The 14680-nt window shown below is 43.0% G+C and overlaps 2 protein-coding genes across 3 annotated transcripts in view; both read right to left on the bottom strand.

Moving 5' to 3' along the window:
* Positions 1–1487: 1487 nt before the first annotated feature.
* On the bottom strand, positions 1488–6591 carry polr3h (polymerase (RNA) III (DNA directed) polypeptide H). 2 transcript variants are annotated; one of them, XM_079521082.1, is made up of 7 exons: positions 6359–6591; positions 5916–6047; positions 5579–5675; positions 5059–5145; positions 3657–3720; positions 3128–3368; positions 1488–2285 (listed from the first exon to the last, which is right to left on the bottom strand). In XM_079521082.1, exons 2-7 carry the CDS (start codon positions 6024–6026, stop codon positions 2235–2237), a joined length of 651 nt encoding a protein of 216 aa, XP_079377208.1. In that variant the 5' UTR covers positions 6027–6047; positions 6359–6591; the 3' UTR covers positions 1488–2234. The 2 variants fall into 2 exon arrangements, with proteins under 2 accessions (XP_079377208.1, XP_079377207.1); XM_079521081.1 differs by having other exon boundaries at positions 5916–6051; positions 6368–6591.
* Positions 6592–6837: 246 nt separating this feature from the next.
* The window catches only part of LOC306936001 (aconitate hydratase, mitochondrial-like), a 35290-nt gene continuing 27447 nt past the window's right edge, over positions 6838–14680 (bottom strand). The window contains exons 15-18 of the mRNA XM_079519405.1: positions 13128–13319; positions 12481–12613; positions 11535–11656; positions 6838–11261 (exon numbers count right to left, since the gene is read on the bottom strand). Coding sequence (XP_079375531.1) covers positions 11130–11261; positions 11535–11656; positions 12481–12613; positions 13128–13319 — 579 coding nt within the window. The 3' untranslated portion in view covers positions 6838–11129. The remainder of the gene's footprint in view (positions 11262–11534; positions 11657–12480; positions 12614–13127; positions 13320–14680) is intronic.

Below are 14680 nucleotides of genomic sequence, written 5' to 3'. Positions count from 1 at the left end.
TGGCGCGCTATGAGCTTGTAGATCTGCTATTTTCCAATAGCTAAAGTATAACATAATGCTTAAAACACCAAAAGGGGTTCCCGCCCAGAATGGGTTTTAACCAACACCATTTCATTCACTATGCCCCATAGTCAGATTCACATTTTATACATTAGGAAATCACCAACACGTATGATATATATTTGTAGACCTGGATACCTGGATTTGCTTTGACATAAGTCAATATACCTGTAGAAAATGTACTTTTGACCAGCAATGTTAAACAATTGTTACACGAATTTCACCATGTGCTTTCCTAGTCTACCTCATAGCCAAGTGTAAATGATGGGTGCTTACTGCTTACTAAATTTAAGTTTTCCACATCCAGCGTGTGGAAGATCCATACAGAGCTTGGCACCTCCTCCTCATTCTGGTCACCAACCTAGGGATGGCATCCGATACTAGCCTGGCTAATAATCCAGACCGAATCAGCCGGCGGATTACGGTCTGGAGAGGTTCAATTGAGATATTGTATTTCCTACACCAGAGAACTGGTGTGGCCAATCGGGACACGGTATGCAATATGGGCGGGCTTTGGTACAGTGACGTTCAACGCTTGAGACCTTTGACTGACAGTAGCTCTGACCAATTGCGTCAAAGAGAAAATGTTTGAACCCGCCCCCCGGGAAACAAGATCCATACACAGCATCTCCAGACTCAAATACCACACGACAGTGTGATTTGAGTCTGGCTTATTAGCCAGGCTAATCCGATACCCCAACCAGAATTTGTATAATTTAAATGTACAAGTCATCACACTAAACTTTAACACTACATTTAATAGATGCAGTCATATACAAGGTTCTATTAGACTAAAATGTCACAATTTTAATTGTACAACAAAATAGACATTTTAGTGGAGTGAGTCTCATCCATGTGTGGCATTACTGAACACTTTTATTTGAAATCCAGCCATGTAGCCTGATGTGAACTTAACTTCTTGTTCACAATATGCATGCAACGTTTACATGTCAACGTGAGCTCAGAGGCATGTTTGGAAACGAGGAATCTGTCTCGAGCAAAATACTGGTATGTCAGCAGGTGTAGTGGTAGTAAGACACAACGCTTCTCTCTCTCTCTCTTCTTTAAACAGTGACGCAGCTCCAGGTTCCTCAGAACACTGATAGTGAATGAAAAGAGCTTCAAAAAGGGAGCTGACATGGTAGCAGGTCGACCACGTAGAGAAATGAATAACATCATCTCTAGTTCCATTCTGTCTGGAAACCTGCTACCCCCCCACGCTCGGTTTCTTTCCAGTCTCTTTAAACTGTTCTGTCAAAAATAAAAAATAATAGCGCTTCCAAAAAGAGGTGTTCCATCCATGTCCATCAAGCTGAGATTCTTGAAACGTCCACCATTTATCAGCATGTTCACGACTCCCTCTTTCTCCTCTCAATGCACTTAACCTGTTCTTCAATGCTGGATCCCACATCATGTCCACTACAGTGATGGTCTGTCTGTGTCCTCAATGCTGGATCCCACATCATGTCCACTACAGTGATGGTCTGTCTGTGTCCTCAATGCTGGATCCCACATCATGTCCACTACAGTGATGGTCTGTCTGTGTCCTCAATGCTGGATCCCACATCATGTCCACTACAGTGATGGTCTGTCTGTGTCCTCAATGCTGGATCCCACATCATGTCCACTACAGTGATGGTCTGTCTGTGTCCTCAATGCTGGATCCCACATCATGTCCACTACAGTGATGGTCTGTCTGTGTCCTTAATGCTGGATCCCACATCATGTCCACTACAGTGATGGTCTGTCTGTGTCCTTAATGCTGGATCCCACATGTCCACTACAGTGGTGGTGTGTCTGTGTCCTTAATGCTGGATCCCACATCATGTCCACTACAGTGATGGTCTGTCTGTGTCCTTAATGCTGGATCCCACATCATGTCCACTACAGTGATGGTGTGTCTGTGTCCTCAATGCTGGATCCCACATCATGTCCACTACAGTGATGGTCTGTCTGTGTCCTCAATGCTGGATCCCACATCATGTCCACTACAGTGATGGTCTGTCTGTGTCCTCAATGCTGGATCCCACATCATGTCCACTACAGTGGTGGTCTGTCTGTGTCCTCAATGCTGGATCCCACATCATGTCCACTACAGTGATGGTGTGTCTGTGTCCTCAATGCTGGATCCCACATCATGTCCACTACAGTGATGGTGTGTCTGTGTCCTTTCGTTAGCTGTTCCACCATGATAGGAGCCCCAAACCCGGCTCGCAGATGGTGCCCTAAAAAAACACCACGAAAAACAAACACTAAGTGTGACTGAGACAGATGATTGCTCATTACGTACATATATGAATTATTGATAATATTATACATGTATGTTTCTGATACACTACTAGTGTACACGTTCATTCAGAGACCCACTGGAAAGACATTTTACTGCCAGCGCTCAACTATTTGTTTAGTTTGTTTGTGACTTTTACTCTTATCTGGGCCTCTTGTTTCAACCTGATGCCATGACATTAGAATCTCCCTCCAGGGATCAATTACAGTTTATCTTTTGTTATATTACTACACCCCATTTTGGGTTTATTTAGGATTAATTAATTAACTAGTTTAACCACTTAAACTCCATACTGTACACGTGTTTCCCTTTTTACTTTCTTTAATTGTATATATGATGATTTTGTATTTATTTATTTTTTATCATCGAAGTGTATATTTGTACGTCTTTAAATGTTCTGATGAATTGAAAACGGAGGACCGTGATGTAAACAAGTCTTAGTGCTTTTCTGGTTTCATCCTCGTAGCAGTTTTTGTATTGACCTTGTACCTTCGTTTTAACTGTACCCATTTTACTAAACTGTGAATACAATTTTCAATCAATCAATAAAAACCCCAGCATCTGTATTCCGTGGAAAAACCTTCACAGAAAATAGAAGATCTATACACTTGTGAACTTGTAGATCAGCCATTTTCATCGAAGATATTTAGTGTAGAGCGAAAACATAAAAGTCACTAGTATAGAGCCTGAGGGACTGGTCAACCAAGTCTTAATACGTGATAATGTCGAGTATAAACTATACACAGTAAGTAACAGGTAAAACGTTAAGACTGTTCTTACTTGGAGAGTGTATGGCGCCTCTTTCTTCTGCACGGGCTCCTCCTCCACTGGTGGAGGAGCGGTGGACTGTCCCGGCTGTGCTGGAGCCTCTGGCTTGGCGGTAGCAGGGCCTGTCGGAGACGTATCCAAGAAGATCTCCTCTGTGACCCGGAAGCGGATCTCCTCCCCTTGGTCCATGTAGAGGTCATGAGCCCCCTCGTCGGTCTCATACTCCCACAGCCACACCAGCTCTGTCTCGTCACTGACGCGGGTCACGCTTAAGGAAAGCTATCCAGCTCACTGGTTGGTTGATGACTTGAAGTATTGATACTTCAAGCTACTACTGTAGCTTTTGAAAATGTGTCTTGTAAAACATCAAGCACAAACTGCATTCAATGCCATCTTGGTGTTTAAGTGACATTGTACCAACACTTGACTTGTCAGTTGGCATACAATTTGACTGCAAAGTGAGGTACAACACTGAAAATGTACCCCTTTTATAATTATGCGTTTACTGTATATTATGACAAATACGAAGCAGGCAGGATACAACTTGGCGGGCTGCTGGAGTGCCTCCGGCGGGATGAGAATGTCGTCAAAGAAGCCCATGGTCACTGTGAGTGTGAAATAGAAAGGTCATTAAGTGCAGTCGGTGTTTTAGACCAGTGGCTTTTACGTCACTTAATTTAACCTTTATTTAACCAGTAAAAACCACAAGTGTGAACTGGCCAAGACAAGAGGCAAAATAAGTGACACAGCTCTGCCAGTAACAAAACAATACACAACAAAAAAACAGGACAGACATACAATGCTCATAAATACAGTACCCACTACTAAGAAGCTCAAAGGGAGAACAGGAACGTTTAGTAACGCGACCAATAAGGACTAATAAATAAAAACTAAGCATTGCTTAGTAGACTAAAAAGCAGGCACATTTGCTATACGTCAAAGCAGGAGCAGTGCATGGGAAGTGTGCCCATGGCAATCCTTTTAAAGCTCACTAGGGGAATCACAGCAGCCAGTTTGAGTCTGGTCTGTAGGTCATTCCAAGACCAGGGTCCGAAATAAGCAATGCTTTTTTTTCCAGCCTCAGATTTAGTTGGGGGCACGACATAGCGTAACCAAGCATTTGATCTGAGGTTGAGAGAGTTTTGGACAAGTTCAAATTTAGAACCAATGTAACGTGGGAGATTACCAAGAATGGCTTTATAAATGACGGAGCAGAAGGGTGGAAAGAGAGGTCATGTTTACAGTGCCGTACCCTCATTTAGACTGATGGATTTCTGGATCAAACCATGTGTTTTTCCACTCTTAACACATTTTGGGCGGGAACCCCTTTTGGTGTTTCAAGCATTATGTTATGCTTTAGCTATTGAAAAATAGCAGATCTACAAGCTCATAGCGCGCCACCGAGTGGCACGCTACGAGCTTGTAGGTCTGCTATTTTTTAAAAGTCGTGAAAATGTGGTGCAAATCTTTGAATATATATATTTCAGCTTCTGGGGGGGTCCCTGGAACTACATATTTTGAGATGGGTGTCCGTGGCCCAATAGAGATAATTCTGGGGGTCCTTGACATGAAAAAGGTTGAGCACCACTGACATAGAAACATGGGTTTTTCTCAAAAATGTTAGGATTTAGAAGACTTTTTTTTAAACGACCTCAGTCCAAAATGGGTTAATTGATTTGCTCAAATGGTATTGTAGTTAACCCTGGCTATGAATAGATATCAAGGACACACAACATAAAAGCAAACTTTATGCAAGACCTGTAGACTGAGAGCCTAATAGACAATGCAGGTCTATCTGTGAGGAAAACACTTTCCCGCTGGTGTTCACATTGTGATCTTGTAGATCAGCTATTTGTGGGCATTAGCGGTTGAAAGCGGGAGCTATGACCAAATGCATCGTTGTCCCAAACCAGAACCCGCTTGCAGCCAAGGATGCCACTTACCGTGAACGCCCTCCTGACTGCAATACTTGATCTTTCCAACCAGGATCTCGTCAAGGAAAGGGTGAAATACAACATACCTGAAATGAACTGACAGAAAGAAAGGCCACATCCAATCAAATGAAATGACCCAGTAATACTACAACCCAAGTTGTAGGAAATGGGGAAAAAAAACTATGTGGGAAAATAAGGGCCGATTCATACTCCTATTTTACCGCTGTTTCGGCGCTGTAGTGCCGAAATGATTTCGGCTCGTCAGAAATTTTCAGTAGCACCGAAGAGCCGACTTTAGGACGGTACCCGCCCCCCCCCCGAACCTCAAATGACATCACATTGTAGGCTCTACAGAGCCGAACCGACTTTTATTCGGCTCTAAAATAGGAGTATGAATGGGCCCTAAGCCTAGACAAAATACAATTCATCGTATTTAATTTATTCTTCTAAAATAGCACTTATACCACAATATTAACTGCAAAAAAGGTATACCGAGAAACACCACTATCCAGTCCACTGTCCTCCTTACCTTTAGTGTGAGATGCCCCATCGCCTGGGAAAATATAGGAGTCCTCCAGTTTGGTGATGTCATATAAGCAGATACAGAGACCAACTTTGTAGACCACCTTTGGGGATAAAGAATAATATAAAACATATTTTAACTTTGTGTCGTAAAAAGGAATGCCCTAACGATTCATTATACTACAGAGTCGAACGTACCTAGGCTATTTTTATTTTATTTGAATCCTCCTGATAAGAGTTTTGGACAAAGCATATTATGTACTAGTGTATGTGCCACCACTGCACCACATGATGGCGCGCGCACACACGCTGATACACACACACACACACACACTGACACACACCTTGTTCGCCAATTTCTTGTTAAGCTCTTCAGCTATTGCATCGTTGAGTTGTCGTTGGAAATTCCACGGGGGAATCCTGACCGTGTCAACCATTTCTACTACCACGAACATGGTTGAGGTTGGCTCAGCTGTCTGTCTGTGTGGGGAAATAGCACGGAAGATATGCGTGTAACTGTTTAACATGCGTTCATTTGTTATAACTTATAAGTACATTGCATGATTGATCATCAGCCTCCCTAGTTCAACATTGGACTCTCGTAGTCGTAGATGTATTTATCGATTCTGACAGAGTGATGTCAGAATCTGACGTCAGAGTGATGTCAGAATCGATAAATACATCTATGAGAGTCTAACTCTTAGGCTAATTTCACTACATTCATTGGAAGGTAGTGGTACACAGCTCAGCTGCATGGTTCAGCTCTCAGACTATACTCTGTCCACACTTTGCTTACCTGGGTCTGTCTCTGTCTGTGTGGTTACGTTTGGTTTCAGTTGTTCCTTTTTTGTCTTCAAGACATTGTCTTAGAAATCACAAATACCATTAACACGTTTCTGGACACTTAAGATAATGTCAGTCTTAGAAAGTTGCAACTGCAAGAATCAACAAACCCAACATGCAGCTATTTTCGGCAGGATGTTTTCACCACGTACGGCATATTCGCGTCATTCGCGTACGGCATGCCATCTGCCATGTAGCGCAATACTGCCTCTCTCTGGCTGGCATGAGGATTGCATCTGACTTTTTACACTACATTCATGGCAGTATCACAAACCATTACAGTCTGTACACACACATCAACCATCTACTAAAATATTCAAGAATTGTACTTCTACGTGTGTGTCTGTGTACTGTATCAATTTTTGTCTACCTCTATTCAAACACATATAGGAAATGGCTCAACAAAACAATCCACTTCAGAAATGTAGCTTTATTCTTTATTACTAGTATCATTTTTTTTATTGGAAATATGTTTAGGCTATGAGATCTCTCGTTTCTTTTAGGTTGCAGGTAACGGGTTATAAACCTTCAAGCTTTCAAATCATCTACATTTACAAAATCAAAATTTAAAATAAGATCAGTGAATTTATAGTGCAGTTACTGTTTAATAAGCTACTACAAACAGCTGAGCTGATTGACTCAACTAATTACATTTCTCATTTATTTGCCATAGATGCGTGAAAAAAAAGAATCTTGACAGACATAATATCTTCAACAGTTAAAAGTACATCCAAGAAGAAATCCTGTCCAAATGAAGCACACACACACACCAGAGTACAAAAACAACACACACAGGGCATGCTGTGGGACAACGTTAATGCATTAGCAACTTTTTGACTCAGCAGAAACTCAGACTTGAACCAGTGAACAGCAAAGTATTATTTGTACCGGTACATCAGCAAACTGCTTCACAAGTGCCTGTTATGAATGTACTGTAGAGACAAAGATGATGTATTACTGTAAATTAGCCAATAGGAGAATAAATAATTCACAGCATTGCAGTGAATTAGGCTATGTGTTGACAATACCCAGTTAGTTCATGAGTGAATTCTGAAATGTCATATTATTGTAGCAATTCGTAAACAAATCCAAAAAAAAACTAGTGGAAAACAATTCATTTGTAACATCATCACACGTTTTGGGGCCAGAAGATTGTGTGTCGTGACCAATTTCATTGAGGCATCTGTGGCGATTACTGCAATAAACTGGTGTACATTATTTTAACTGGGACCACTACTTTTTAGAATCACATCTGAAACCACTTTGTGAACATAATCATAAAATAATAATAAAAAAAACTCATGTTATCAACCTTTTATACAAAAAATAACACTCCGCTTCCTTTATCAAAATATCCAGACATCGTTCACAATGTCAGTCATGCAGCAACATACCAAGAGACACTTTGTCATTCAGTACAACAGTGTTCAGAATTCCAGAACTCACGTCACTGTTCACTCTTAAAGGACCACTTCACCACTTTTCAACCCATCTCACTAATAATCATGAAATGGCACAATTGTTTTCTACTCTGTGTCTCATAGGAGAGCTGTGGGCAGTTCAGAAACCGTCTTCCAGTGACATCATCGATGGGGAATACAAGCTAATAGAAACTGCAGGCTTTCTAGTCCTGAAAAGTTGCAATGCGACGGTTTCTAAACTGCCCACAGCCCTCCTATGAGACACAGACTGAGTAGAAAAAAATCGTGCCATTTTATCATGATTATTAGTGAGGACCTATTATATGAAGATAGGTTGAAAAGTGGTGAAGTGGTCCTTTAACCCACAGTTCACGTCAACACAAATAAAGCGGCGGGAAGGAAGAGTGACAGGTCATTTGCCACAAAACCATTTGGTTAAGATTGAAATCTAGATCACAGTATTTTACACAAACGGGTGAAACAGAGTGAAAGGCTCTGCGTTTAGACAGGCAGCATACAGCACATCTCTCGCTCTTATATATTATATATTATTGTCTTTAGTATGTACACACCCCTATACAAAGTTAAGCTATATATATATACTGTATATTGCACTATTTACTGTACACACAGGTCCACAATCTGTGATTAATATATATATATATTCTGGGATTTGTCATTCAAAAGAATTCTGCAGCAGTTAATGGAGAACAGATATGCAGACAGAGACGAAATGTTTTTATAATCATCATGGGGGCGCCCCTCCTCCCCCCGCTAAGCTTGGATGGTTAGAGCTGCGCGATTACATACAAAGTCAATGCAAAGACGAGAATTGCGCGAACGGGCGCGGCGCGACCTGGCGCGGTACAAACGGGACGAACCGACTAGGCGAATATACTGTACATATTCAGGTCTAATTCATCATGGGGGCTCGAGCCCCGCCACCCCCACGGAGTCTACGTCACTGTATGCAGACATTCCTACATGTGGTTATCAGTGGTCCAGTGGACAGACCAGTGGTCCAGTGGACAGACTAGTGGTCAGACCACACTACTAAAAACAAAAATCACTTGGTTACAGTAGCGCCGACCAGCCACAAGTGCAAATGGAAACATTAGAAAACATAATTTAAGTGGCATCTTATATCATACCGTCGCAAGACTGTAGGCCAACATCAACACCGAATGAGAGTTCATCTTTATATTTGCCTTTGTACCGAATGTATTGTCAATATCTCATCTCAGCCACAATATCACACACAACGATTGGAGTGGTATATATATACACACACACACACAAAAGGATAAAGAAAGCAAGGCTCTCACGGACGGTACCGCAGGAGCAAAGTTCCTGCCCACCACCATGGAGACTAGGGCTTTGAATCTGGAATCCTCTGCGGTGCCTCCGGCTTGGCCGGGCATCCATACAAACAAACAGACTTGATTGTCATCACACGTATCAGAGAAGACACGTGATTGACCAACTGTAGGGACAGCAGAAGGGGGACTATAATACACAGGAATAATATTAAATCTGGAGATAAATAAATGGTCGAAACAATACAGCATAATGGAAAAAGCACACATACAACTACTTTCCTAATAATATTACACAGTGCCTAGTGTACAGGTGTCTGAACACTTAATTGTGCGTTAAGTTTTTGTAAGAAGACAATAGGGTCTCTCCCGAGGCTACTGATGAGAGACCAAACCCTAAGCTGACAAACACACATTCATTTCAAGTCAAGCACAAACATTCCTCCATATCTCCCATTAACAAGTTAACAACTATAGTGACACAAAACACAATCCCCTATTACAGGGTCAGGACTGGAGTGAATACGTCTAATGACTGGTGACAGCCAAAAGCGAGAAAGGACAAGCACAGGACAACAGGCGGATGGGGACATGTGGACATGGACATGCATCGGCGTCAATGAATGGACGGGGTACAAAACACAGATGGAAGAGACAATATGGCCACTAGACCAACACAAACACAGCAGCAGGTTGTATTCTGGTTCAACAGTCCTACAGTACGCACAGAGTCATGCAACAGCAGAGAGAGAGAGAAAGAAAGACCATGGGAAGAGCCGCAGGAAATGGAGCATACTAACATTGGAGTGTTGGCTGAAGTGCTTCAGAGTGACGGGAACCACAAACTGGAGCAAAACTGCCGATTCAATTCCACACTCTAATGCAAAAAGCATTCTTTTAGAGACATACGGTAATACACTCACAACACCTCCGATGCAGAGGTGTTGTAGTACATTAATATAATGGCCATGGAGGCCAATGGTTTCACTGATAATATTATGGCAGTATCCAAATAACATTTTTTTTCCCATGCTGGAAGCCGTGAAGGGTTAGTCTAGAAACAGTAATGGGACTATTGAAACCACAACACATTAAATTAATTCAGGTAGTCTTGTATCTCTTACACACTCGCACAGACAAGATATCCCACTCTAATTACGGTACTCATTCAGTGACAGTGTGGAGACTTACTTGCTTGTTGTGAATAACAGCTACCAAAATCCAGTCAGGACCTACACTAAAAATCCACTACATGGTCAGTGGATAGCCAATATACAGGCCATTAGGACTCTTTACCATTAGGTTGTACAGAAAACCACAGAAAACCTACATGACGTTATATACACCTTGGTTGAACTATGGACACGTCCAGTGATAATGGAATTGTACAATCAACATATAATTAAACGTATTGAATCGTTTTGGATGGAATGAATTAAAATGTCAGAGACACGCATGGACAGAAACACATGGAAGGATGGAGTGTGAGCTAGTTTAAGCGTGCGTGCGTGCGCAAGCACGAGGTAGGAGTGAACAGAATCATACAACAATTAGAACCAAACCAATGGTTGCTGCCAACATTACCAATGCTAGTCTAGAACAGCGACAGTGTGAGTGCAGACAAAAACGATGCCAGTGATGTGGATGTGTGCGTGTTTGGGTGTTTGGGTGTAGCACGTTGGTATAACTTTGGTTGCCAACCGGTGTCGCTTTCACATTAATCTGTGTGTGTACGACTGTACGTGTGCGCTTCTCATTTGTACAGCGACATTGTGTGTGTGTCATCTTTTGATTGTGGTGCTTGTCTCGTACACAGACATTAGGAAATCTATCAACCATCTACCAATCCCTATCATCTCTTCCTCCCTGTGAAGCCCCTCCCCTTTAGCCTCTCCAGGCGCATAATGTTCTGGGACATCGCCGCCGCCGCCTTTAAAGGCCCGCCCCTTCAGGCCACCGCCTCTCCGCTCTCATCCAATCACTGGAGCTCCTTCATCCTGTTGAGGGCGGAGCCAGCTTGGAACCATTCGATCTGTCCCTCGTTGAAGGTGTGGTTTAGAACGATGGACTCCTGGCTGCCGTCGCTGTGTTTGAGCACTCCCGCCAGGGGCTAAAAGGAAGAAAGTGAGACACAGAGATGATTTGTGGGGAATTTATTCCAGATTCCTTCCCTTTTCTTCAAAAGGCATAATGTGAGTTATGCCCACCTGGCCCGCTGGGCAAGGGAAATAACGTACAAAAGGCAAACTTGGCAGAGAATCACACAGGCGGTACAGCATGTTACAGCTTTTAGCGAAAGCTACATTGGGCACATGTTGTGCTTTGTTGAGCCGTGGCCTTTGAGAGAACCATTAGAGGTGTGTGGTGTTAAATGGCTGCTCACCTTGCCGGGAGCAAAGGATACGAGTCCCGTAATGGAGATGTGGTCGTCAGGGCGGATCTTATCATAGTCGCTGGGGTCAGTGAAGGTCAGAGGCAACATGCCCTGCTTCTTCAGGTTGGTCTCTGTGGGAGAGAGACAAGAACGTAAACGGATGGGGAAGTGGAAACTAAGACATACGTGATGGTAGAATAGAGGGGGGGGGGAGGAAGCAGGTAGGGAGGGTGGTGGTGACATGCGTCATATTTAACTCCCATTTTGTAAACAGAGACGGGCTCTCTGCTCGAGTATAACGGCTCTAATTACGTGCAACACAAGGTCATTGAGAACAATGCACACATTCTATTCTGAATGTGTGCATGAGAGAGAGAGAACGATATTTATTCCAGGCCCGTCTCATTCTCTTGTGCAACAGGCCTCATAATGATTTAACAGCCTCCATTAAAACTTCATAAAATCCATGGCCGCAAACATGGGTTAAAATCTATTTCTTGAGCCCAGGCTGAAAACCTTTAAATGTATTTCCTACGTTTAAATGGAATGTACCATGCTCATCTACTCACAGATGCACAGTATGTGGGGAAGATATCCTTGATTGACCTTTCCTATGACATTCTCAGACAGTGTCAAGATAAGGTTCTTGCCCATATGCAATCCTCTCCATTTCCCATTAAACAAGGACAATGCTTCTGTCACTGTGTGAAAAATAGGCTAACACTGGGGATATTTGTCACTGCCAATGATAGTGGTCATTGCTCCATTAGCAATACTAATACATTTGACTTTTCAAAGTGAAATTATGTATTCTCTGAAGAGAAGGCATCATGAGAAAGCAATATGGCAATAAGGATAACTGAACTGCACATGATAATATTAACATGATGGATGTCTCCAGACACAATTATGTGCGTGATGATGCGTTCATGTTTCAAATCCTCCACCAACCCACCGTGAATCCTGGCAAAGCTTTTGACAATGATGGCGCGTCCTCCCAGGTGCCTGGGCTCCAGGGCAGCGTGCTCTCTGCTGGAACCCTCTCCATAGTTCTCATCTCCAACTACCACCCAGTTCACTCCGTTGGCCTGGGGGGCAGGAGGCCATGAATGGTAAATAAAAAGGTAAATGGTGCATTCATATAGCGCCGCTTTACATAGATTGTGCATTACATTCACCCATTCACACTCACATTCATATACAGATGGCGGTGGAAACCATGCAAGGCACCAACTAGCACATCAGGAGCAATTAGGGGTTCAGTGTCTTGCTCAAGGACACTTCGACACTAACTTTGGGGGAGCCCGGGTTCGAACTGGCAACCTTGCGGTTACCATCCAGCCACTCTACCCCTGATCCACCACCGCCCCCGCCATGACATGAGATCATATAGGTATTGGTGGGGGAAGTAAAGTGGCAGAGAGATAACATGCCAAAAATATCAAGATTTAAGCCCAATTATATAGTTTATCATGTTAAGTAGGTACGCAGTCATAACAACAGTCAGTACATCATGAAATCCTTTGAGTTAATTTCACCTGGATGAGTGTACAAATGGAACCAAATGGACCCGTGCGGTTTCAGGTGCTTGGCGGGACTCACCTTGTAGTGACGGGCCACGTCCGGCACACCTCCGTAATCCGCAGTCAGCTGGTTCTTGATCTTGTTGATGCCGTCATTCTCGATGTTGACCGCGCCGATCAGCATGTTGTTGGAGATGTTGTCGAGGTGGCCGCGGAACTTCAGCCAGGGCCCGGCGGCGCTGATGTGGTCTGTGGTGCACTTGCCTTTCACCTGCAGAGGAAGAGGAGTGGAAGGAGATGATGTAGTCCAGTGGTTTCCAAACTCTTTCGTGTCAAGGACCCCCAAATCAACATTTATTAGGCCACGGACCCCCCATTTGAAAACATATGCCAGTTTACGGCTCTAGCAGTGATTCCAAAACATATTAATTTCATGGACCCCCAGTTTCACACGCATTATACTACGGACCCCCGATTTAATGGCATTTCTATCTCTGGTACCCCAATTTATATTGTAAAACCACTGTTAATTTAAGTTCCATTTGTACACTCTCTGAGTTACAGACCCATAAGGGTCCATTTGGTTCCTTATATCTCTAATTGAGCTAGGTACCCCCTGGAACCCCCTCAAGTACCCCTAGGGGTCCCCGGACCCCACTTTGGGAACCCATGATGTAGAGGTGAAGAAGGTGGGAGGAGGAAAACGTTTGAAAACATATTATAATATAATGATAATGGGGACCGGGACCTACCACGGGTCCCAGACAGAGTCAGAGAGAGAAGGATGAGGCTGGCAGGGCACTGCGTCAGGCACCCAGAACTTGGCACCCAGAACTTGAGGCAAGAAAAATAATAACTCTAAGGGGGCCAACCCAGGGCAAAGCCAGGAGGGGAAAGATCGTACCCGTACCACCTACGTAGACGTACTGCGGTTCAGTACACCATTCATTTCTCACTGAAATTAAGAGTTACAGTCCTTACACACCGGGAACATGATGAGTAAATTATGTGAAAACATTTCACATCAAAATATTTAGTGATGCCTAACCCATTTTGGGCGGGAACCCCTTTTGGTGTTTTAAACATTATGTTATAATTTAGCTATTGAAAAATAGCAGATCTACAAGCTCATAGCGCGCCACCGAGTGGCGCGCTACGAGCTTGTAGGTCTGCTATTTTTGAAAAATCGTGAAAATATTTATTTCAGAAAACTGGAGGATTTAGAAGATTTTTTTTAAATTTCGAGGTTAGGCCTAAATGGGCTAATTCATACAGGTTGATGCTTTTAGTCGCAGTGAAGGTGCATTCAAACCTGAAGATATACAGTATATCTGTTTCCAGGTGCTTCAATCTCTTTACTTTACCAACACAGGTCAGCGTTGGTAAAAAAAAAAGAAAATTTTAATTTTGCTCACGTCGCACACCGATTGGCTGTAGATACAGTAATTGGGAGAGTAACCAAATGGACCCGTCTTGGCAAAGGATTTGTATATTGTTTTTTCCACCGTTGCTGAGTCAGTTCAGTTGGATGAATAAAATCAAAACGACAAAAAAAACATTTCCGGGCTTCAGTTGGATTTTTCCAGCCGGGGCGAAGATAGTAAGATACCAGGCTGCCGTCTTTGCATTGAT

The sequence above is a fragment of the Electrona antarctica genome (assembly GCF_951216825.1).
Source record: "Electrona antarctica genome assembly, chromosome: 14".
Classification (NCBI taxonomy): Eukaryota; Metazoa; Chordata; class Actinopteri; order Myctophiformes; family Myctophidae; genus Electrona; species Electrona antarctica.
The sequence above is the reverse complement of the archived record's forward strand: the minus strand, read 5'-3'. Positions and strand labels throughout refer to the sequence as shown.

Excerpts from the sequence above, each read along its gene's own strand:
- polr3h (XM_079521082.1), bottom strand. The coding sequence starts at position 6,026 with ATGTTCGTGGTAGTAGAAATGGTTGACACGGTCAGGATTCCCCCGTGG. Across the intron at positions 5,146-5,578 it reads TGGGGCATCTCACACTAAAG|TTCATTTCAGGTATGTTGTA; the intron begins GTAAGGAGGACA and ends TCTTTCTGTCAG. Across the intron at positions 3,721-5,058 it reads CAGTCAGGAGGGCGTTCACG|TGACCATGGGCTTCTTTGAC; the intron begins GTAAGTGGCATC and ends TCACACTCACAG.